At 40.3% G+C, this 22603-nt stretch overlaps 2 protein-coding genes across 2 annotated transcripts; both read right to left on the bottom strand.

The window, feature by feature from the left end:
- Positions 1–10528: 10528 nt before the first annotated feature.
- Positions 10529–17002, bottom strand: chrdl2 (chordin-like 2). Its single transcript, XM_085363681.1, has 11 exons — positions 16936–17002; positions 16390–16502; positions 16204–16297; positions 15949–16094; positions 15193–15286; positions 14951–15012; positions 14255–14417; positions 13944–14132; positions 13676–13849; positions 11315–11407; positions 10529–11193 (listed from the first exon to the last, which is right to left on the bottom strand). The coding sequence occupies exons 1-11, from the start codon at positions 17000–17002 to the stop codon at positions 11060–11062; spliced, it is 1329 nt and encodes a 442-aa protein (XP_085219807.1). The 3' UTR covers positions 10529–11059.
- Positions 17003–18741: 1739 nt separating this feature from the next.
- On the bottom strand, positions 18742–22033 carry spag7 (sperm associated antigen 7). Its single transcript, XM_085363680.1, has 7 exons — positions 21949–22033; positions 20908–20975; positions 20712–20800; positions 20511–20595; positions 20336–20425; positions 19805–19961; positions 18742–19717 (listed from the first exon to the last, which is right to left on the bottom strand). The coding sequence occupies exons 1-7, from the start codon at positions 22031–22033 to the stop codon at positions 19602–19604; spliced, it is 690 nt and encodes a 229-aa protein (XP_085219806.1). The 3' UTR covers positions 18742–19601.
- Positions 22034–22603: the final 570 nt, after the last annotated feature.

Below are 22603 nucleotides of genomic sequence, written 5' to 3'. Positions count from 1 at the left end.
GGTTCGATATTTTTTCGATACAGAAAAAAATGTTCATGCCTTTTTAATTTGTCATTTATTAAATTTTCACGGCACATTCCGCACCACATCTCTGTGCGTTCATCATTTGTTTGAAGCCAGCTCACCTCCTGCAACTACTTTTCCGAAAATACGTGCTTCTTTTGTGGTTCGGACTCCTGACATTTCTTTGGAGGTGGAGGAACATCACAGTAATTGCTTAAAGGAGCTTCTTCGACATCTTTAAGAGTTCTAAACAAATGTCGGTCCTCCTCCAGAAAATCTTATGTACGCAAATGTAACGGAGGCGGAAGGCTGATTCTACTTCCACAGTGGTTTTGTGCGAATGAAGGAAACCTTCCTCCAGACGGATTGAGCAGTGGAGCCGCCAAGGGAAAACCCGGCGGCGTCTCGCCACCCTATCAATGTTTCTGTTCCGGTTTCCCGAATGGGCAGAGCTCTCAACTCTGCCACCGCTTTCCTGTGGCAAACCAAGCAGCACCAGCCCGTCTGGGCTTGTGGCCGCCGCCACCGCCTGATACCGTTCACTCTCCCAGTCCTCACTCCACCATCAGTGTCTTCTCTCTCGTCTCCCATCACTCTTATTGGCCTCCGGGACCTCACAGGTGTGTTGGGTTCATAATCAAGGAGGGGCGGAGACTTTCCAGGACAAGTCACCGATGAATACCATAAAACATGCAATAAAACCCATAAGAATACAACACTATACAATATTAAAGAAAGTAAAACACAACCAAACATGCACAATAAAAATATCTTAGGTAACTTGTCCCTCTCCACCCCGTGACATCCCCCCACACTAAAATATTAGCAGTCCCTGCTAAGGCCCAACTTGCGGTCCTGCAACCTTCTTGGAGTCTGGTTTCTTTCTTTTTTGTTCGGCCCCCAAGGAAAAATACAAAGTGCGCCATTCTGTCCAGTTCCACAACAAGCGAACCATTTCGCATTCCATAGCATAGCTACCCGGAAACCATTAGGTCCTAAGCTGCACCTCGCTGCCACTGTGGGGATACTTCCAGGCCTAACCTGGGCTTCGTGCTTCATCCCAAGCACTGCTGCCTAGCAGCAACCCATAACCCCACTTCCCGCAACCCTGCAGCTGACCTCCCATGGCAACCTCGGTCGAAAGTTCCTCATTTACTCTTCTTGTGGGCAACACTCATACCTGCGCACATTATCCATACCCATCTGCTCAGGGGTCCTTGGCTTTGGCTCCAACAATCCATCCTTCTTCTTTTGTCTAACCCTTTAAACTTCAAAAATACCGGGGCACCAGAATACACATACATCATCAAAGTTGCTATTCCCTCAGCTACCCCAACTGCTCTTGACCGGATCCTGTCGACGACGCCAATTATGTAACGGAGGCGGAAGGCTGATTCTACTTCCACAGTGGTTTTGTGCGAAGGAAGGAAACCTTCCTCCAGACGGATTGAGCAGTGGAGCCGCCAAGGGAAAACCCGGCGGCGTCTCGCCGCCCTATCAATGTTTCTGTTCCGGTTTCCCGAATGGGCAGAGCTCTCAACTCTGCCACCGCTTTCCTGTGGCAAACCAAGCAGCACCAGCCCGTCTGGGCTTGTGGCCGCCGCCACCGCCTGATACCGTTCACTCTCCCAGTCCTCACTCCACCATCAGTGTCTTCTCTCTCGTCTCCCATCACTCTTATTGGCCTCCGGGACCTCACAGGTGTGTTGGGTTCATAATCAAGGAGGGGCGGAGACTTTCCAGGACAAGTCACCGATGAATACCATAAAACATGCAATAAAACCCATAAGAATACAACACTATACAATATTAAAGAAAGTAAAACACAACCAAACATGCACAATAAAAATATCTTAGGTAACTTGTCCCTCTCCACCCCGTGACACAAACACGCATTGCAACTTCTTATCTTGTGCGCGTTTTTTATTTTGACAGCGAATGCGCACCTGCGGACCACTTATGTGCACCCCTGGTTATTTAGCTCGTCATATTGCAGCCACAGAAATTATTTTGTCCATGAAACCATAAAGCTGCACTTTCTTTTTGCCTTATAGTCTCATTTGTCATAACTTTTCCGTTTTGTGGTAAGCTTTTCTTTGGCTGTCACTTCTTCACCCTGACCTGTCTTATTTGGCTCAGCATAACTGAAATATATATCCTGCTGCTTTTACACACACACACACACACACACACACACACACACACACATAACGGTCAGCGATTCTCTGCGCGATCAACCTCTCACATGTTTAAGCTTGCTGCGGGTGAGTTCACTTGTCATGTTTGCATAGTAAGCTAACGATTAATAAGACGATGTCAGAGGAATTGGTGCGCAAATTATCATCACTCACAGATCAGTGCTGTCGCTCTCTATACACAGTTCGCACGATTGCAAAGTGAAAGCAAAAAACAAGCGCAAATTCAAACGCGATTTCAATATGTCACATATTGACAGTGGCTCACCGATGCCAATGACATAATTACCCAGCTACATTTCCGAAAGAATGCAAAAGCATTGACATATATTTTTCCTTCCTACGATAAGCCGATGGGCAGGGCGGAGATAGATTTTGGTAGCCCGACTGGAAAAATCGCTAGCCCCGGGACGTTGGGCAGGCGATTTTGCAAGCCCTGTATCTGATTGAGGAATCACTCATCTTTGGAAAAGAGAGTTTATTACAGAGAAATAGCTCTTTCCAAAATAAAAGCTATACTATACGCTTCTTCTGGGCTATATTCTCAGCAGCATATTAAACATATCAGGTCCCCATAAGGAGAATCATGTGCTAACAGCTGTCTAAATGACTCGGCTAAAGTTAGTAGCATGCTTGTTGTTTTTGTCTGCTTCCACTTGTCTTTGCACTAGGATGATGTCGGAGTAAATGTGCAGTCATATTCGTTGCGTTCCCACTAGTGCTGTCAGCGTAAATCTCGTTGAAATGACGTTAACGCCACAACACGGCAAATCTCCGTTAACGAGCTACCGCGGATCGCCCGTGCGTGGGGCTGGACGGCCAACACGTTAACAAGCTAACTGCGCTAACACACTAGTTCCCACCCATGTAATTAAGCATTGCGTGGCACATCCAACATACTGTTTTACTTTAGTCCATGACGCGCTTACCTTCAGGGTCATACGTCACATGAAAACCAAAATAGTTCCAAACGCCAGATCTGAATGAGGGTGGGGGAGGCTCAATTTGCCATGTTGCAAGGAGAGCTTAACTTCTGTCTCGCTAGCTTGCCCTGCGCTCTTCCTTCTGACGATGCTGTCTGTGTTGAGCGCTCAGTGGATCTGCGCTCGACAGTGCAGCCTAGGCGGAGTAGTCGAACGCAGATTCACTGAGCGCTCAACACAGACAGCATCGTCAGAAGGAAAGTTGATAAAATAAATTACAAATTTTGTATTGTTCGATACATATGCGTACCTAACCGAAATCACTGTATCGAACAGTTCAATATCGATACGAATATCGTTGCACCCCTAATATATATATATATGTATATATATATATATATATATATATATATATATATATATATATATATATATATATATATATATATATATATATATATATATATACATATATATATATATATATATAGATGAAGGTATACCTTCATCTCTATGTTAAAGTCCCTCCTACATGCTGTTTAAGCTCTCTTTAAAAGTGGAAGCCAGGCATGAAGCTAGCTTAAAAGGGAGGGTGGTCTCAAAAGCCAGTTTCACACAGTGGTTTGAGTGAGATGCTGCCCTAAGGCCCAGAACAAACTAAAAACCATTATTCAGCACTGTGACTCATGCAACACTCCTATAGCAGGGTCCAACTTTATAAATAAGGAGCTGGAAAACATATGTCTATGTTCAAGACTGGAGACATAGTCCACATAGCTTATTGTAATACACACAAAGCTAGTTTTACTTTAGATTGCAGACCAAAGCCAATAGAGAACCCTGTTTCTCTCTGTTTTCATTGGATTTTTCCTCACATTAACATTAACCGCAGAATAAACACATAAAAGCGACTTCTTCTGTAACCTCTTTGATGTTACGATGAAAAACTGATGAGTTGAGTTAATAACTGAAAACACATTTCATCCGCGCTCTTGGTGATATAACAGAGTCTGGCAGGGGAGTCGGATACTCTGTCCAAACGCAAAAAGAAAAATAACAAAAGACATGGCGAAGAAAGGCGCTGATGTCTTAGGCACGGCACATCTGTTTACATATTTATACGTCTCTTTTCTGTACGTCTCAACGCGGCACAGCTTCACATCTGGAGCAGTCGTCACAGCAATCAAGCCTGAGAAATGTTTGGGTAAGGTTTGTTTGACTCTCAAACTGAGGGCCAACAGTTAAGCTTTGAGGAGAACCCTGTGGAGACTCAAACACCAGATTTGGCTCGGAAAGAATAGGCCTGAATACCTCATCAACACTCCTCATTACTCAAGTGCCAAATGAGCTCACTGCGGACTGAACCTATTCATTATTTCCTTTGATGGACAATTGAACTGTAACACACTTATCATGTAATCCTGGAAAGGCTTCAGATATTCTGGCTGACATTTGAAAAGAGGCCATTGTTAATTATAGATCATAACTGTAAAGTTGACACTTATTTCGAGGTGGGGGGTGGTGGGGTATTCCGCCCCGCTGCGATCTGTCTTTAATAGTTTATTGCCATTGCAGGCATGCATTAATATTTCTGACCTTTAACCCTCGTCGTTCAGGGGTAAAGGAATGAAGATTTAAGCGTTCGTGACATGTAGCCTCATACTGTCCGTATTTTTTTGGCCCGACTCCAAGCATCGGCTAAAATGATCAGGGCCAACTTAATTAACAGGAGGGTTAAGGGTGTAAAAAACAGAGCCCTTGATAGATTTCGGAAGTATTTTGAAGAAGCATAAACTCAGGGACTCTGCTGAGCACCTTAATCAGCTATGAAAGCAAACACATCTATCAGACTTAATTAACTCAACACAATTTGGCTCCCTTTGAATCAAAAGACTGCCTGATTGATTTGCAATGCTTCAGTTCCTCAAAAACACCATACGCATCTGTGAGGATTTAGTTCCTGCAGCCATTTACAAGATGCTATATTTGATTTTTTGTAAATGTAATCACCTCTACTAAGCTGCTCTTTTTGTCAACACTGCAAGCTTAAAAAGCTCACATATAGTTACTCTGCACAAACATGCAGCCTTTTCTGCAACGTGCACCAACTGTTCTCACAAAGGAACTCACATTTTTAAGCAACAGCGAATCAGATTTGTTAATAATCACAATTTTGGCCAAGAAGTGACTCCAATCCTGGGCCGAGTCGTGACCCCGAATCTCACATTTTCTTCCCTTCTCACTGAATCGGGGCTGCATGGGCAGCAGGGTGGAGTACACATACACAGGGAGCTGACCGACTGCATGATTTATACCTACTGACTGCCCCCAGCTGTTACAATTGCAAGAGCCAAGACTAAGCATGCATAGCTGAATTAACCCACGAGACGAATTCAAACATCCACAAAAAGTGGACTGATAGGATTTCCATTAAAAATAAAAACATATCACAACATCTGATACTGACTAGGCTGCAGCGCGTCTTTTAGAGGTAAAAAGTAACTTGCAACTCAACTGACTTGCTCAAAGGAAGGGAGGGCACATGGAAACGTTCGTTTAAGTTTAATGCTGCTAATTTGAGTTGGCAGCATCAAAGTAGAACACCCCTTTCTCACACTTTTCATTGGAACAGCCTGATTGGGCAACTTAGAGACAGACTGTTGTTAGCTGTCAGGTCTAACAGCTAACACAAAAATATGACAGGTTTTTTTGTGAGAGTAATGAAGGCACACAAGGGAAGTGCGTTGCTTTCAAAATATTGTTTCATGCCTTTAGTGAGAGATGGACAGCAACACAATTGAGTCATTGTCTGAGGGGAGGGGACAGAGAGAGCATGTCGGGGGTTCACAGAGAAGGGAAGCAATATTATTCTGAAGCGCCCATGCAGTCTACCAAATCAGCAATTGCACTCTGACTGAAGCATGGGAACCGGCAGTAATAATTTGACACCTGTTGATCAAGCTGCCCTGTAGAAAGACTGCACACAGTGCTGCTGAGCAAAATAAACCTTTGCTGCTCCCACAGATCTGCTTTGTAGCTCATTATTTCCACGAGCAGGTTACACTGTATACGGTGTTCTCACTAAAAGGTGGTTTTGTTGTTGCATTGATGTCCTTTACCCCATTTTTATAAAAACAGATACTTGCAGTCATTCATCAGATTATAACAACAGACATAAATTCTAATTATTTGACTATCTGTTCTTCATTAAACCAAGAACTGAAGCGTGGATCCAGAAATAAATAGCAACTGTGTTGTTGGTGTGCCTGCACCATTTTTGCATTTTAAAATGATTTAAAAAAGTATTTCCAGCAACAAAAGTGATTCCTTCCATAGGCTGCCATGTTAAAATGGCCAACTAAAGACCATTTGAAAAAACCCAGTGTGGTAAACAGCACACCAGCATGGCACTGTGGTGGTTAGCACTGTTGCCTCAAAGCAGGAAGGCCCTGTCTCAAAATCCACCTTTTTTCTTTCTTTTTTTTCTTTGTTCTTTGTTCTTTTTCTTTTTTCCTTCTGGAAAAAAGACAATTAATCAATGTTAAACACCTGATTAATCCTCCATTGATGGTCTATAACACAGGCTGGTTTTTTTTTCATTCATATAGTGAGGCTTGAAGTTAGGGGTGATCACTTTGCCTGACAGGTGTGCTAGCACAACATCATCCTCTGTAGGTGAAGTCACTGAAATCTCCCAGCCTGTCCAAAAAGTTTTTTCTTTTCATCCTCGGTCAATAAAATTCTAATTTTTTTGTTTTTCTGTTTTTTAGCACTAATGAGCAAGTGTGTGTGTCTGTGCATTGCACCCATACAATTTAAGACTGCAGTTTGACTGAGAGCGTCAACCCATAACTACTCCGCGCCATCCATCCATCCATCCATCCATCCATTCTCTTCCTCTTATCCAGTTCAGGGTTGCAGGGGGACTGGAGCCTATTACAGCTACCAAGGGGCGAGAGGCAGGGTGCACAGAGGACAGGTCACCAGCATGGAGAGCATACTCCACTCATTTGTCCAATATGGTAACTTTTTATTCTAAAGAAAACAAAACACTAACACTGAGGCTTCAACAAACCAAAGAAGACTTCACAGTGGCTACGTCCATGTTGGTTATGATTCAGTCTTATTTGACTCATTCTATGTTTTAATTCCACTGATCATTGGAAATTCTGTGAAGCACCTTGTATCTTTGGATTAGAAAGGTGCTATAGAAATAAATGGTATTAATAATTCATTTATTTATTTATTCCTATTATTGTGTTTTAATAAGCCATAATTTCCTCTGGCCCACATCTGTGTAATATGGGATTAATATGTAAGATTTACTGTGATTAATTTCACACAATATTTTGAATTTCTCCTCATATTCCTTTAAGTTATTCACTATGAATCTTAGAAGATTACAAGAAAAAATTAGTATGCTGACTTGCTAATAGGGCCCTTTTCCCCCCAGTTCTAGGCAACAATGCAAAATCTCTTAGAGCTTCAAAGCATCACCGACCTCCTGCAAAATTTTGGCACACTGTGAAAAGTCTAACAATTTTATTTGAATATTCCTCTCCTGGCATTGATTAAACCCCTAAAAACTCCTTTCTATTCATGAGAATTATTTATTAGAGAGTTATTCCCTGAATAATAAACCCTTTGTTCTTGCTGGTTTGGATGTAACTTCAGTTATGCTTGTTCAAACCATTAAGCCCTATTTATAACTTTACAAACATTACAGTGATAAATTCAATGAGCCCTTAGTTTGTCTAGGATATTAAACACAAGGTGCATATGCATCACTTACTTGGAGGGGCTGACAGTTCAAGACAGTTAACGCTGCAGTTTTTAAATAATGATTTCATTTCTTAAGGGAAGAAAATAATTGCCCCTTAACCAAATAACTGGTTGTGCTGGCCTTGGCACAAATAAAGAACTGCAATCAAACATTTACAATAACTGGCAATGAGTCTTTCACATCACTGTGGAAGAATGCAGACTTGTTTTAATTCAGGCACACTGGGGGGTTTTTGAGCATGAAGGGCCTTTTTAAGGTCATGCCAAAACATTTCAATCTGATTATGATCTGGACATTAACTAGGCCGCTGCAAAACCTTTATTTGTTTGGGTTTTTTCTTTTATTTGTGGTTTTTAGCCATTCAGAGGTGGAATTGCTGGTGTGTTTTGGATCATTGTCGGGCTTCATAGCCTGATTGTGCTTAAGCTTCAGGGTCTGATCTGATGGATAAAAAGCAGAATTCATGGTTCCATCGATTACAGCAAGTCTTCAAGGTTGTTAAACAGCAAAGCAGCCCTAGATCATCACACTACCACCACCGTGCTTGACTGTTGGTGTTCTTTTTATGAATTCAGATGTAATGGGACTCAAAGCTTCCAAAAAGGTTTGCTTTTGTCTTGTCCATCCACAGAATATCATCAGTCTTGCGGCTCATCAAGATGATTTTTGGCAAATACATTTGTATAATAATTTTAAGAAAGAAGTTACTGGAGTGGAGGATTTTACTATTAAGTGGACATATAGTGCAACAAATTAATTGTTGTCATTTTGGTTTATTGTTGTTGTTATTATTAATTGTTATTAGGAGAAAGGATTCAGTCTCAAATTTGAGTTTTGGTAGATACACCTTTGGTATCAATTTCGAACTCCATGGCTCCTCATTCTCGGCCACACCGCCTGCCAGCCCACCCAGCTGCCCGATGACCTGGTGGAGTGACAACAATACCCATCAGCCTTATACAGCTGAAGGGCAAAAAGTAGAGGGTAACTCAATGTTAATTTGGGATCACTTAAATGAGATGACAGGATGATATTGTCAACAAAAAATATTAAATTCAGATAAATGGAAATTTTATGTATATTTCAGTGAAAGTGTCAGAATCTTTTGACCACTATTTTATACATTTAGTAGCCACCATTGCTCTGGGATTTTAAGAAATTGACATCAGTATGGGAGCTAACCTTTATTTTTAAGCATGTTTCAGAATTAGAGGTTCAAAATTATGAAATTATTGCGACCTTCACAAGCAAGGGATGTTTTTGGTAAGGACACAATATAATGATGACAAATTTGAGAAACACATTCACAAATCCAATTGTAAAAACTGTCAGTTTGTTGTGGGATTGGTCCAAAGTATCTGGAAAAGAGCTGTTCCTACACCCATACATAAAAAGCTGTGATCGTTATGGTGGCTGTAGCTCAGGAGGCAGAGCAGGTCATCTACTAATCAGAAGGTTGGCTCTCACTGTGGTTTATTTGAGTCCCAAAGCCTTAGAAATGACCTTGTAGCTCTTTCCAGACTGACAGATGTCAGTAACTTTGTTTCTCAGCTGTTTCTTTCTTTTGTGGCATGTGTTTTTTTGTTTGTTTGTTTTAACTCTTTTAGCCTACCTTACTTTGTCAGATAGGTTCTCTTTAAGTGATTTCTTGATTCAGCCGATCTGGCATTAATCAGGCATGTGTGTGGCTAGTTAAACTGAACTCTGGTTTCCACAAAAAATGTGGTTAATCACGGTTAATTAACAAGGAGGGCCATTTTTGTTTTTTACACAGGGCCAGGCAGGTTTGCATCGCTTTTTTTCTCTTATTTACCTGAATGATCTTTGTCTACTATTACATTTTTTAATGCTCAGAGATACGTGTAAAGTATGATAAATATGCAAAAAAAAAACCAAAAACCTAAGACTATGGAAGAAGGCAAACATGTTTTCAGGGCACTAACATCTCAATTCCTTGAAACCAACCTTCAGTGGTTTTTCAGAGTTTATGTCTTAATGTGTCTGAGTTGTATTTGGTGGCACAAATATACAAACTATATGGGTAGTTTGAATGTTGTGGCTGATCAGAAAATATGAGTTTAAGGTTTAGTTTGAGCTTCTGCTTTTGATTTCCACGCCTCTGATAACATTTAATTTCCAGCTGGAACACAGTTTATCCGGCCTTCCGGAGCTCGATTTATTGGTAGCCTCCAGGCGATGAAGGTCTTAGGACTGCACTGCTGTAGCTGGCGTGCAGACCACTGATGAATCAGCAAATCATTCTCAAAAACAGTTAGACACCCTGCCTCAAGTAGAAATCCTGATTCCTACTGTGACTGAAATGCATCATTTCATACATAACAGCAGGACACAAATCAGAGAAAACTTTAAGGTATTTATACCCATGAGGGGTGGTACAGAGTGCATTCAACTACATCCGCCACTGTAAAATACACAAAAGGTATGTGGAGCAGTAAAATATCAGGATATTACAACAAACTGTGCAGCTGCATACAAAAAGAAGCTACAATAGGTCTTTAGCTAACAACAGAAAAGGCACAATTGTAAAAAGCTGTGCATTTACTCCCATGTAATGCCTGAAACTACTTCAAGAAAAATAAGAAAAACATTCAAGCAGTCACATGTGTATACACAGAAATCATATAGGAAACAATACCCTTTAAATAAGGTGACAAAAACTTGCTGTATTTACAATAAATACTTTGATGACCACACAAACAAACAAAATGTGGCTTCTATCCCAACTTATATTAAAATACAAGTTCCTTTCATGTACTTAAGCAAAGCCTTTCCCTTCTTCCACAAATACTGATCCCACTGAGTGAATGCCAAAACAGTCTTTGAAGCCTTCGTCCCAAAATTACAACTGAATGAAGCTGCTAAGAAATCTACATTTCTTATTCACATGTTCACATTTTGTTTATAATTACAGCACCTAGCTAAATTCATGATAGTTTTTGAATTATTACAAGTACACATCATAAGCAAGTCAGCTGTCGAGCGCACTGCTACAGACTGTGCAACCTAACAGTTTAAAACTAAAAATATGTGATGATTAAACATGATGGTCAATGATGGATTAAAAACAGTATAGATAATATATTTGACTTGCACATCCAAGTAGTTATTCTGAATAATGATACATATAGCGACAATTAGGGTGAACACAGGCCTTCGGTTTGCTTAGGATTTAGGAAAGTCACAATCTCCCGAATGCCATCTTCACAAATCGTGGTCTGAGGAGCTTTACTCAGATTTTCTCCTTCCTCTTTAAATTTTCTCCATGTCTCTGAAAAATAAATGAGAACTGATGTAAACCTGATACACACACACACAAAATCACAGTAAGATAAGTCTAAAATAATGATTTCAAAATCTGCCACATAAATCAGTCGCTTCAAAAAACAAACCTTCATCGAGTGTTGTGAGCAACGTGCAGTTCTCTGGATGATCCAAAATGTCTTTCCTTTGAATGTCGCCAATTTCCATTAATTGCAAAACGCCTGTAAGAATAAAGGACTCAGAGGAGAATCACACAGAGGTGCAGCCGTGCTGTATGTTTGTCTTGCTTTTCACATTTTGGAAACTATAACCCCAATTTCAGAAGAGTTGAGGGGAACAAAAATAAATAAAAACGGAATTAAATGATGTATTTTTCATAGAACGATAGAAAAAACATTAAACGTTTAAACATGTGACTATTTTACAAAAGTAAGCTTATTTTTAAATTCGATGGTAGCAACACGTCTCAAAAAACTTGGAACAGGAGCAACAATAGGTGGGAAAAGTAAGTTGTACTAAAAGGAAACAGCTGGAGGAACGTTTTGCAGCTAATTAGATTCATTGGCAACAGGTTAGTAACGTGCCTGGGTAAAAAGAGCATCTAGCCAAGGCAGAGTTTCTAAGACGTAGTCATCTCTTTTCATTCCCTGTGTGTTTATACAACACTCTGCATTTAATCATTAATAGTTATGAAACTCTGTTTCTCTCTCCCTCCCCTCACTTCCAACCAATCACAAGAGATGGATGTCCCTTCCTGTTTCCTGCTCAGTGGGAGTTTTTCCTTGCCACTGTCTCCAAGCACTTGCCATAGGGGGACGTGTAGGAGTGTCTTTCTAATATTGCAGCATTTTTACCTTGGTGCTACATAAAAACAACTAATTGAACTGAAGGTAGTCACTAATCTGCAAAAACTGCAAATAGTGGAGCAAGTTCAGAATCATTTTTCTTGGTATAAAATTAAAAGATTCCATCATCTTAGTACATAATATCACCAAAAGATTCTGAGAATGTGAAGAAATTTCCGTGCTCAAAGGAAAAGGCCAAAAATCAGTACTGGAAGCCTATGATCTTCGGTATTGCATTAATCACTTCGTGAGCTCAGTTCACTGTGCCATCAACAAATGCAAGTCAAAGCTCTGTCATGCAAAGAGGAAACCACATGTGAACATGATCGAGACACATCGCTGTCTTCTCTGGGCTAAAACTCTCGAGGCAAAGTGGACAACTGTCCTGAGGTCAGATGAATCAAAATCAGAAATTTGTCTTGGAAAACATGGATGCCGCATCCTTAGAACTACACAGGAGGAGCTCGGTTTGTTGTCCAAAAGTTCAAAAGCCTGCATCTCTGAAGTATAGAGGTATAGAGGTGCATTAGTGGCTATGAGTTTGGCAGCTTGAAAGGCACCATCAGGCTTGCATCTCGGCAAAACAATGCTAAACCGCATACTCCACTGCAGTCCAGACCTTTCACCAACTGAAAACATTTGGCGTGTCACGAAATTAAAAATACAACAAAGAAGACTGTTTTAGCAATAATTTTATATTGGACAATAATGGGACAAGATTCCTCTCTTAAAAGTCCACACATTTATTGGCTGTCGTTAAAAGAAGAGAGGTGGTACACACTGGCAAACATTACCCTGTCCCAACTTTTTTTGAGGCATGTTGCGACCATCAAGAATATATTTTGATCTTAAAACTGTACATTTTCTCAGTTTTCACTTTTAGATGCTTTCTGTGATCTATTGTGAATAAAATATGGGTTTATGAGACAAATCACAGCATGATGTTTTTGTTTGCATTTTACACAGCATTCCCACTTTGTTCTAATTGGCTTTCTATTCTTTTTTGCTCTGTTGTCAAGTGTTAGGTGAGAAGAACGACAGTCGTGACACACACTATATCTTTAATATAAAGGTACGACTAAGCTGTATATCAAAGATGGATGTAACCACCATAAAGCTACTTTAGGGTTTGTGAACTACCAATTTAAAGCCTCAAGTTCAGGATTTCTTCTATTGCTGTCTTGTTTTTAAACCAAAGCTGAAGGCACTCCATCCTCACGTGGTAGCTTGAACCACAAGGTAGACCCTCTTTTTCTCATAGATTTTCATGTGTTTTTGGTACAAATCAGAGAAGTTGTTATTAATAATTTAGATTTAAGGCACTTCTGCTGGAGGTTCAGGTCTGAGAGCTGGAGCAGTGGTGCAGCTTTTATGTACAGTCTATTGGAGGGAGTTAAGTTACACTCTCATAAAGACTGGAAATATGAAGAAAATAGCTTGGCTCAGGTAAGAGAATCTGCTGACCAGCACCTCTAAAATGAATGAAAGCCACTCTGTATGCTAAGTGAGTGATGATACTGAACAGTCAGGAAACCTGTACATGCTCACAATCTTCTCATCTAATACTCGGCAAGAAAAAATGAGCACGTTTGAAAAAAAAGTTAACTTTTCCTATAATATAGCTCAGAGGAGCGGGTGCAGTACCTTCTATAGTGTTCCATACTTGTACTTCAACTTCAGCAGTACTTTGTCTTTCAACAGCAATGATCCTAACTGCGTTGGGTGAGTCAACATTCAGAGCTGATTCAACTTTATACACCAAGAGGTTATTTTTATGTCCGAGATAGCACTGGGTCTGGTTACTTTCAGCTTTAGTCTCTGGGGAAAACAATTAGGAGAGCGGTTGAATGGATGATGTTTACAGTCCATCAACATCAGATCTGTATAAACAGCCAAAGTATTGTTTGACTACCTGGACAAGTCTTGCAGCACTTTCCCGCTGATTTCATAGGATGTTGGCAAGGGTACTGGGTAGGACATGTGATGCGTTTGCAGTCCGATATCCCGTCAGTACAAGTGCACAGGATGCATTCCAGGACTTTACCCAAAACTGGGTGCCACATGTCTCCATGAGAGTATGTCTTGCCATTGTATAAACACGCTGAGAGAAATGGAAAACATTTGAGTGTTGCGCTACATATGGAAACGATTGTAAAGTTGTGAGAAGCATGTACATAAAATAAAATGCCTACAAATGATCTTTCTGTTTTGACAAAGTCTCACCTCTTTGGTGTTTCCTCTGCAACAAAATCTTCACGGTGGTCTCTGAAGCCCCTTTAAGGTTGAGTTTACTGAGACTCGGGCCTCTAGGAGAGGTCCTGGGTGCAGTGGCGCGGTTGGACCGCACCCTGCTCTGTTCTCCAGAGCACTGATCAACCGAATGCCTCTATGTAAAACAGAAGACAATGCAGTTATCCTTCATGTATTTAGCTACTGGAGTTACTTGCTTTGCCCCCAAAGTGAAAACTGAAGGAACATCAGAATATGCCCCAAATCATTAAAGTTAATAACATTGCTAAAGACATCTGAGTCACTGCTTTTAGCTCATTTTTTCCCCTTTAAATAGGATGACAGTGCAGCTCAGTGCTGCGCAGTGATTGGGCCAAATGAACCACAGATTGTGCCTTTGTCACTAACAATCACAGCAAATGGGTGATTCACAAAGAATCTGAACAATATGATGCCAAGTTGGGCGGATAACTGCATAAGGGGGAAAAAATCAGCCTGCTTGCTCCGACTTTTGTCGTGATCACGGTGACACGGACGAGGACAGCTTACCAGATCCTGTTAGATTTCAAGCCCTATAATTAAACTGCAGCTACTAAACTGGTGAGACCACTTTGCAGTCTTAAACTAAATTTAAATATAATTTTCAAATGCAGGCAAATTTCCCACGAAAGCAATCAGCAAAATACATACAACTCCTCTGTTTAGCTGATGGTTTCCATCCTCAGTTGATGAGGACCCACTGACGCCATGATCTAAGAGAAAAAAAGGGGAATGTAGATCAATATAAAAAAAAAACACTCTTATTAACCAGCTACATTGCTCAGCCCCTAACCTATATGTGAAAATCCTAAAATAGTGCTCCTTACTGCTTCGTGAATTCCATCTTGGAAACTGAATAAAGGCATTTTGTCAGCTTAGAGAAGATTGACTACCTTTACACAGCAAACAGCAGGTATCTGGAACAGACGCCGGGGAGGAACAGGTGATAGGTTGGCAGGTTTTCAGAGCACAGAAGATGTTTCCATCCTGTCATAAGAAAAAAATCCAATATTAAGAAAAAAATGACATTCGAGAACTATCTATTGTAAAAAGTGGAATGAATTAGATAATATTATAATAATAACCATGCTGTGATAGCAAAATGTATTTTAACAGCACATCATATCGCTACCAAAAAAACAAATTGCCCTTTGTTCAGATACAGCACGGCAAAGAAATGTGCCGAAAGCTTTTTTCACTGTTTTTAAACCTGTACCTGTAAGTTATTCACTGGTTAAATAATTGCTGTTTATTCTGTTTTTGTACAACATTTTAAGCAAAAAGCACTTAAAAGCTTAAACATTAGCTTGTCATGCTGCTCTATATTGTAAAGTACACTTTGTATTATGTGCATGTCACAGCCAAAGCAAGACAGCAATGCATTTCACTTACAACTGCATAACACTGGCAGCTACTTCTTCTCATACATGCAATAACACTATACTTTAAAAAAACACACCCCACACATGTATATAATGATTTTTCTTTACATATCTAACATTTCAATATGAATTACATTGCAAAGGTTCTGAATATTCTCCTATTTCTTTTGCATTTTACATCCTTTTTACAATCAAACTCTCTCTGAAAAATGAAAACTCTTTATTCAGAAACTAAGAAATGAAAGTATCAAATTAGACTGAACTCACAGAGCATGTGCACATAACACACTGATTGCTTTGCTTGGATGGGAAGAGGTTGTGTTTGGTGAATGTCTCCCCGGGCTGATAAATGCTCCCATTATACCTGCAGGATTTCACCGAAGCCCTCAGCCCTGCAGGAATCCTCGGCTCGTCTGGGAGAGGGGGGAGAACACACCAAGCAGGACGGGATGCTTTAAAAACCACAACAGAAGTAGTTTTTCTCAAAAGCTTAAGCTGACAGTGTGTGACGAGTCAGTCTACCTGTGCATCTCGGACAGCATTGCTGAGGCTCAGCTACAGGGTTTTCACATGGCAGGACAGGGCACTTGATTGTGTTACATTTCACATGGCCTGTCTAAAAGAGAGCAAATCCCAGAATTTATAGGCTGCTATTTAAGCAACTTTGGCTTCTTTTGGTGTAATATCCCTTTAATGTATCAACTTTACCTCTGTGCAGACGCAGCGTATGCAGAACATGTACCCAAAAGGCTCTAGATAAGGATGCCAGCTGTCTCCTGGGATATATGTCTTGTCTTTGAAAGTACACACCAAACCGGACCCTGAGAGTTAAACAAAAAAAGATGAGCTACTGAGAAACGCATATGGCGCAGATAAACGGATCGGCAGAAAATAAAGACATTCACACTACTTCAGTACTGCATAAAACATTTTCCAAAGCAACTGTCACCTTTGAGTTGTGTAAACTGGGTTAAAACGTGGAAAACGTATCAGATGCCAAACAGCGGACTGTTCCCTAAGACTATTTAGAGAAACAGAAGTCATGATTTAACTTCTGCTGACTTCTGTGACAGCAAAAGAGAAAGAAAACTGTGCAGCAAACACGTTAATCCTAATATACGAGTCGCGGAATCCGAGCAAACTTTTCTCATTTGAGTCGCATTTTCATGCTTTTCTCCCCCTCCTTAACATTTAAAGCCCCCCTCAAAGACACGTTTGATCAGGAAAGAATAAGCATCAACAGTCTGCTCTTACCTTTCCGGGGTTTTAGCTCTGCAGCTGCAAACCAAATAATGAAAATGAACAAAAACATGGACTTCATTTCTTTTCTTGCTTCTTTTTTTTTTTTTTTTTTTTTTTTTTTTTTTTTTTTACATGTGCCCGACTGACTCTTCAATGCGCAATAAATATGTGTTTCTGCGGGACAGAAACTGCAGGACAGTGTGAAACAGGAATTTTAAAAAAAATCCTACTTTTTTTTTGTTGGATAATCTATGGCGCCTTCTTCAGGAGACAAACAGGGATGGCATTAGAGTGGACGTATCACAAGTGAAACAGCTTAAACAGCGACCGCGTTACAGAAGTGGAAGAATGTCACTGTTTCAAGAAAAAGTGTCAGTTCCTCTCTTTAGAAAGTAGAAAGTACCAAAATTACGGCAATAAAAGCACTTAAATAATTTAACCTTGCACTCATGTATTTGTATCAGCGTTAATAGGAATTCCCTAAAAGCGTTTCTTTAGCTGTTTGAGACAGGCGCCGTTTAAAATGTGGATTAAACTGTTTTAATCTTTAACAGTGTGCTGGAGTTGTAGCAAAGAGGTTATGAACCAGGATTTATGCTTTGATTATTCATAAAGTGATAAAACAAAGATGTTTGTATTTTTTTTATTAAACGAATCAGTAAAAGTGACCCTCTGTGCAAATGATCTTTCCAAAAGCTGCTTGGGAGTCACGTGTTAAAGCTACTGCTGTTCACTGGATATTTACTTCTTCCAGACCATTCTGTGTAATCGTCAGAGATGGCTGGGCAAAACTTCCAAGCAGATCAACAGTTCAAAGTCACTTAAATTACTTTTCCTACTCATTCTAATGCGACAGGTCCATCTTGTCCACATTTTTAAAATCACTGGGCAGCTGTCATGTGATTGGCTAATTAGATGTTTATATTATCAAAAGGCTGAACAAGTGGAGTGGCCATTAAGTTTACATACAAAAACTATATTTCCTGGCAAAATCTACATACTTCTGAAAGATTTATCAGAAGAACCCACTGGTAACAGCAAAATATCTGCACAACTCTTTTTTTGTTTTAGCATTTAGTTATATGAAAGAAAAACAGTAAATCAAAGCATCGCTTTACATGTCAGTTTTGCAACAGAAGACATAGTAAACGCCAAAACCTCATACCAACCGTGGAAGGAGTATTGTAGTTCGTGGCTGCAATGATCAAGGAAACAATAAATTCACAACTGTAAAAAATGGCCTGTATTTATATAGCGCTTTACTAGTCCCTAAGGACCCCAAAGCGCTTTACACATTCAGTCATCCACTCATTCACACACTGGTGATGGCAGCTACATTGTAGCCACAGCAGCCCTGGGGTGCACTGACAGAGACGAGGCTGCCGGACACTGGCGCCACTGGGTCCTCTGACCACCACCAGTAGGCAACGGGTGAAGTGTCTTGCCCAAGGACACAACGACCGAGACTGTCAGAGTTGGGGCTTGAACCGGCAACCTTCCGATTACAAGATGAACTGCAGAGAAAGACATTACCGGAGGATGTCAGAGCAGCAGCCCCTGACCTCAAGCCAAGGCAGCGTGTGTGATATAAAACAAGACATCAATAGAGAAAATGTAAAAAAGGAATTTAGTGCAAGTAGATACACTGTAACTGCCATTATGATTGGACAGTGATGTATCACAGTTGCTGATTTGATTATAAGATGTTTATGCATGTAGCTGTATTGAGTGAGAGCTTTTCGCCCTGCTGAGAGAATAGAGACGGGATCAAACATACAAAGAACTAATACTTTTCTCCATTTATTAATACATTGGGGATAAAACGATACAACCATGTTAAAAGAGACACTAAGATGCTGGGAACACCTGCATGAATTCTTGTTTGTAACAAACAAAAGACATGAAATTTAAAAAAAAAACAAAAAAAAAAACAAACCCAAACAAACCAGAAAACAAAACTGAGAGCACAACATCCTAAGAAGAAGTCTGGTACTCCGACTCCTATTATGATGCCTTTTGTAAGCAATCACATGGCTTTTTAATAAAACATTTACACTGGAGTTAAAGAATACACAGTCAGTGCAGGTTTACAGAAAGATTTCTAAAAGAGGGTTTCCTCATGTGACAGACAAAAATGGTATGCTTCCATCTTTACAATGTGACTGAAAAGAAAAATTCAACAAACCAAACCAAAACCTTGTTAAAATATGAGATTACGGCTTTAAAAAAAAAACTGTACTGGACATTTTGGACACTGTCAGTGCAGAGTTCAATTTTAACTACCTAACAGCTGGATTTTTAAAGTTCATCCTGCGCAGCCGTGCTTAAATCTGCTAAAAATATTCTGCCGTTATGGTTTTATGCATCTGAACACTCATATAACATGTTTATACTATACAGTTCACATGTGAGTGTGAGGCAAATGTTAAATGTGTTTAACAACCCAGTTCTCAGACACCAGCACACCTGAAGATCCTCCACTGAGCAAGTTTTTATAATTTTAGCACAGTCTTGGTCACAAAGCATGAGAAAACACTTGCTTGTTGATACATAAATTAAACGTTTGTACATCTGAAGTACAGGATATTGCATTATAGGATGAATGAGACACACATAAACGCACTTACGTGCTCGCACACGCAAACAGCAGACAGACAGACGGCACACGTGCCGGAGACTCAAGAGCTGCTGCCGTGCGCCCCCGTGTCGTCCTCGCGCTTCTGCCGTTTCTTTGCTCTGATTGCATTCATGGCTTCTTCTATGGAGCGAGTGTCCCTCTTGTTGGCCACCGGCACTGGGACAGAAAACAACCAACACAATGACCAAAGAGAATGACACAAAGCAAAGTGTTTCATTTCTGTAAGCCGGCCTCTACACTCACCACAGCCATAAGCCCTGTTGGCCTCAAGTGTATGTGCAGCATCTTTTGCAGCTGAAGTGCCAATCAGGTGACTGTACTTGTCTCTGTAGTTAGAGTTGGGGCATATTTGTGACTTTTCTGTCTGACTGGATGCTGCTTCTTCCAGTGCAGCCTGTTCCTAGAAGTGACAAGAAAGGGCAACATGGTGAGAAATTCAAGGTAATCATCATCAAGCACCAAAGTGAAATGTGATCAAGAAGTTAATTTTTTTTTAAATTCAACTTAATTTCTTTACCTCAGAGCCATAAAGTGCCTCCACTCTTCCACTTTAACACAGAAGTAGCATAAGTAGCAACTACCATTATCACTGTTTCAAACTTTGCATATGTATGGAAGTGTTTTTTGGAAGCTTCTTAGAAGGTACATTTGTTTAGTTTCTAAATATTTAAATATAGGAATTATAACATTAGACAAGAAGAAAAAAAAATAAAAATTATATATATATATATATATATATATATATAAATATAAACAGAGGAACACCAGTCTTACTTTTAGTCTGCGCCGCTGTTCGGCCAGTTTGGGGTCCCACTCTTCTCCCTTGCGATAGGCTTCCAGCTCCTCATCTGATGGAGCAAACTCCTGCCACAACAACATTTTCCCATCAGTCATATAAAACTAAAAAGATTGTTTTCAGATCCAACACTGGATTTCAAAGCACTCGTACCTTCTTGAAAAGCATGACATAACGGCTCTCTTCATCCTCCCCAAAAGAAAAAGACGTCAAACCAGCCACCTCTGCAACATCATGTCTGAGAGACAGGAAGAGATGAAATCTTAATAGTATCGACAAGTGGGGGAGAAATGTGTTTCAAGGCAGATAAATGCTTGTTTTACTTTTTAGTAATGAAAGAAAAATAGTATGTACAATATACTCCTTTCAATCTTCCCCATGGGATTGTATTTTCTTTTCTGTTGTGAACTGTCTTGGATGAAATCTGACACCTCTTTCTCCATCTGAATAAAAGATGCATGTGATAAATAGCAGGATTAATTTAGGGCGGTCAGAAAAGCTCTGCATCACAAATTCATTTTGTCTTAGATAAGACACTTAAAGGTCTCACCTTTTTCCTGAACTCTGCTTTCTTTCTTTTCTCCTCTTCTTCCATCTTCTTGAGCCTTGCTGCTTGCTCTTCAAAGAACAACAACTGATTTTTAATGTGTTTACTCAGGCATTTTAGTACTGAAAACTTTCAGAGTGCCCCGCTGTTAAACACAGAACATCTAGTCCTACTGCAAAAACTGGTCGTTTTCCTTAATGACCCAAGGATAGTAAAACAACGGGCTTCCTGTAATCCCAAAATCACCAGGCATCAGATCCTATTATCTGTTGCATGTCTGTGATGTTTTATACAGATGCACACTCTCTAAAGTTAATTAAAGAGATTTGGTTGTGCCCATGTCCTCACTACAACTGAAAAGACATTTCTTTGTTGTTTATTTGTACCAACACTCCACTCAGTGTTGCCAGTGTTTTGAGCAGGACTCTTGAAAGCATTAAAAGTGCATCTACACAAACAAATATCCCATTTTTACTGGAGCCATATGAAACTTAAGAGTTACTGCAGTTCTTAGTACATGTGCTTTTGTTATAGCTGCTGACTGTAACTGTAAGCTTTAAGCAGCCTACACAGTATTTATCAATTAAAGGGAACCAAGGTAGGAAGCACATTCCCAGACCTAATAGTTAAGATTTTGATAAGATGTTGGGAGACAGAAAGGGTTAATGACCGGTTAATGACCGTGAATTCGAATAACTTGGGTTTTCAGGAAACTGCATTTGAAAGCCGAGCATTGTGAAAGCTCAGAGGTAACTTAATCAGATGGCAAAGACGGACTGTTCTCGGCAGGTTTGCGTTTCAGCAGCTGCCCGTAGCTCAGACTTGTCTGCGACAGTCTGCAGCATGTTGTGTTGAGGCGGTGCTAACTCTTCAACCAGGTCAGCCGCCGTTTACTGAAAGCTGAACTGACCAATGGCAGCTCAAGAAATGCCTGGTTCGCCTCTTCTTTCAATTTTCACATACGTTTAAATCCCGCGTCACGTTCATTTAAACGGATTCAGACTAGCTTGACGCTATTCGCTGTTTAGGCGATACAATATGTACCTCGTGCCTTTCGTCGGCTTTCCTGGTCGCCGACTGTAGGAGGTTTTTCCATCGAGTTTAGGATTGAACCGAGGAGGTCCGCCATCTTGAAATGATAGCGCAGACCTGTAAAGGCTGTTTTTAGCTGCAGCTGTACAGGCTGCGCAGGCGCGGATGAACTGAGCCGTCTTCGCCGGGGCAAAATATCCGCATTTCAATTACACAGCGCCACCTTCTACCAGAAGGTTGTACTGCACAACTGTAGTGGAATCGATTTAGACTTCTGTTTCTCTAAATCGCAATTACATTTACCAGACCAAAAACAGTAAGCGCGTTGAAATACATAAATTGCTCTGTGCTTCATCTTGTTGCAGACAATCGTAATGCTGCTGGGCTTCTCATGCTCATTCTTTTTTTTTTAATTTTATTTTCAATTTGAAAAATTGTAGCCGAAGCCCATTTCTCATTTGATTGGCCCAGTTTCTAGGTTTATATGTGTATATAAATATTTGTTTTGTTTGTGTTGTTTGGGAGGGCCAAACATGCCAGCAAATAACTTTGCATGAGCAGTAGAGGGCATGCTGTCCAATTATATATATATATGTCTCTGTTATTGTTTTGTTAACAATCATTCCCTGCGTCACTGGACCAGCATGTTTTGTGCAGTTTGGAGTTT

This window comes from Diplotaxodon limnothrissa, linkage group LG10 (genome assembly GCF_057381915.1).
Source record: "Diplotaxodon limnothrissa isolate DT_005_m linkage group LG10, D_limnothrissa_male_GT1.1, whole genome shotgun sequence".
NCBI classification, from domain to species: Eukaryota; Metazoa; Chordata; class Actinopteri; order Cichliformes; family Cichlidae; genus Diplotaxodon; species Diplotaxodon limnothrissa.
Note: the sequence above shows the minus strand (reverse complement) of the source record. Positions and strands in the feature narration are given on the sequence as shown.

Excerpts from the sequence above, each read along its gene's own strand:
- chrdl2 (XM_085363681.1), bottom strand. The coding sequence starts at position 17,002 with ATGAAGTCCATGTTTTTGTTCATTTTCATTATTTGGTTTGCAGCTGCA. Across the intron at positions 15,013-15,192 it reads CTGCTGTTTGCTGTGTAAAG|ATCATGGCGTCAGTGGGTCC; the intron begins GTAGTCAATCTT and ends TTTTTCTCTTAG. Across the intron at positions 14,418-14,950 it reads ATCAGCTAAACAGAGGAGTT|AGGCATTCGGTTGATCAGTG; the intron begins GTATGTATTTTG and ends TGTTTTACATAG.
- spag7 (XM_085363680.1), bottom strand. The coding sequence starts at position 22,033 with ATGGCGGACCTCCTCGGTTCAATCCTAAACTCGATGGAAAAACCTCCT. Across the intron at positions 20,596-20,711 it reads AAGATTGAAAGGAGTATATT|ACATGATGTTGCAGAGGTGG; the intron begins GTACATACTATT and ends CCTGTCTCTCAG. Across the intron at positions 19,962-20,335 it reads AACAGCGGCGCAGACTAAAA|GAACAGGCTGCACTGGAAGA; the intron begins GTAAGACTGGTG and ends TGTCACTTCTAG.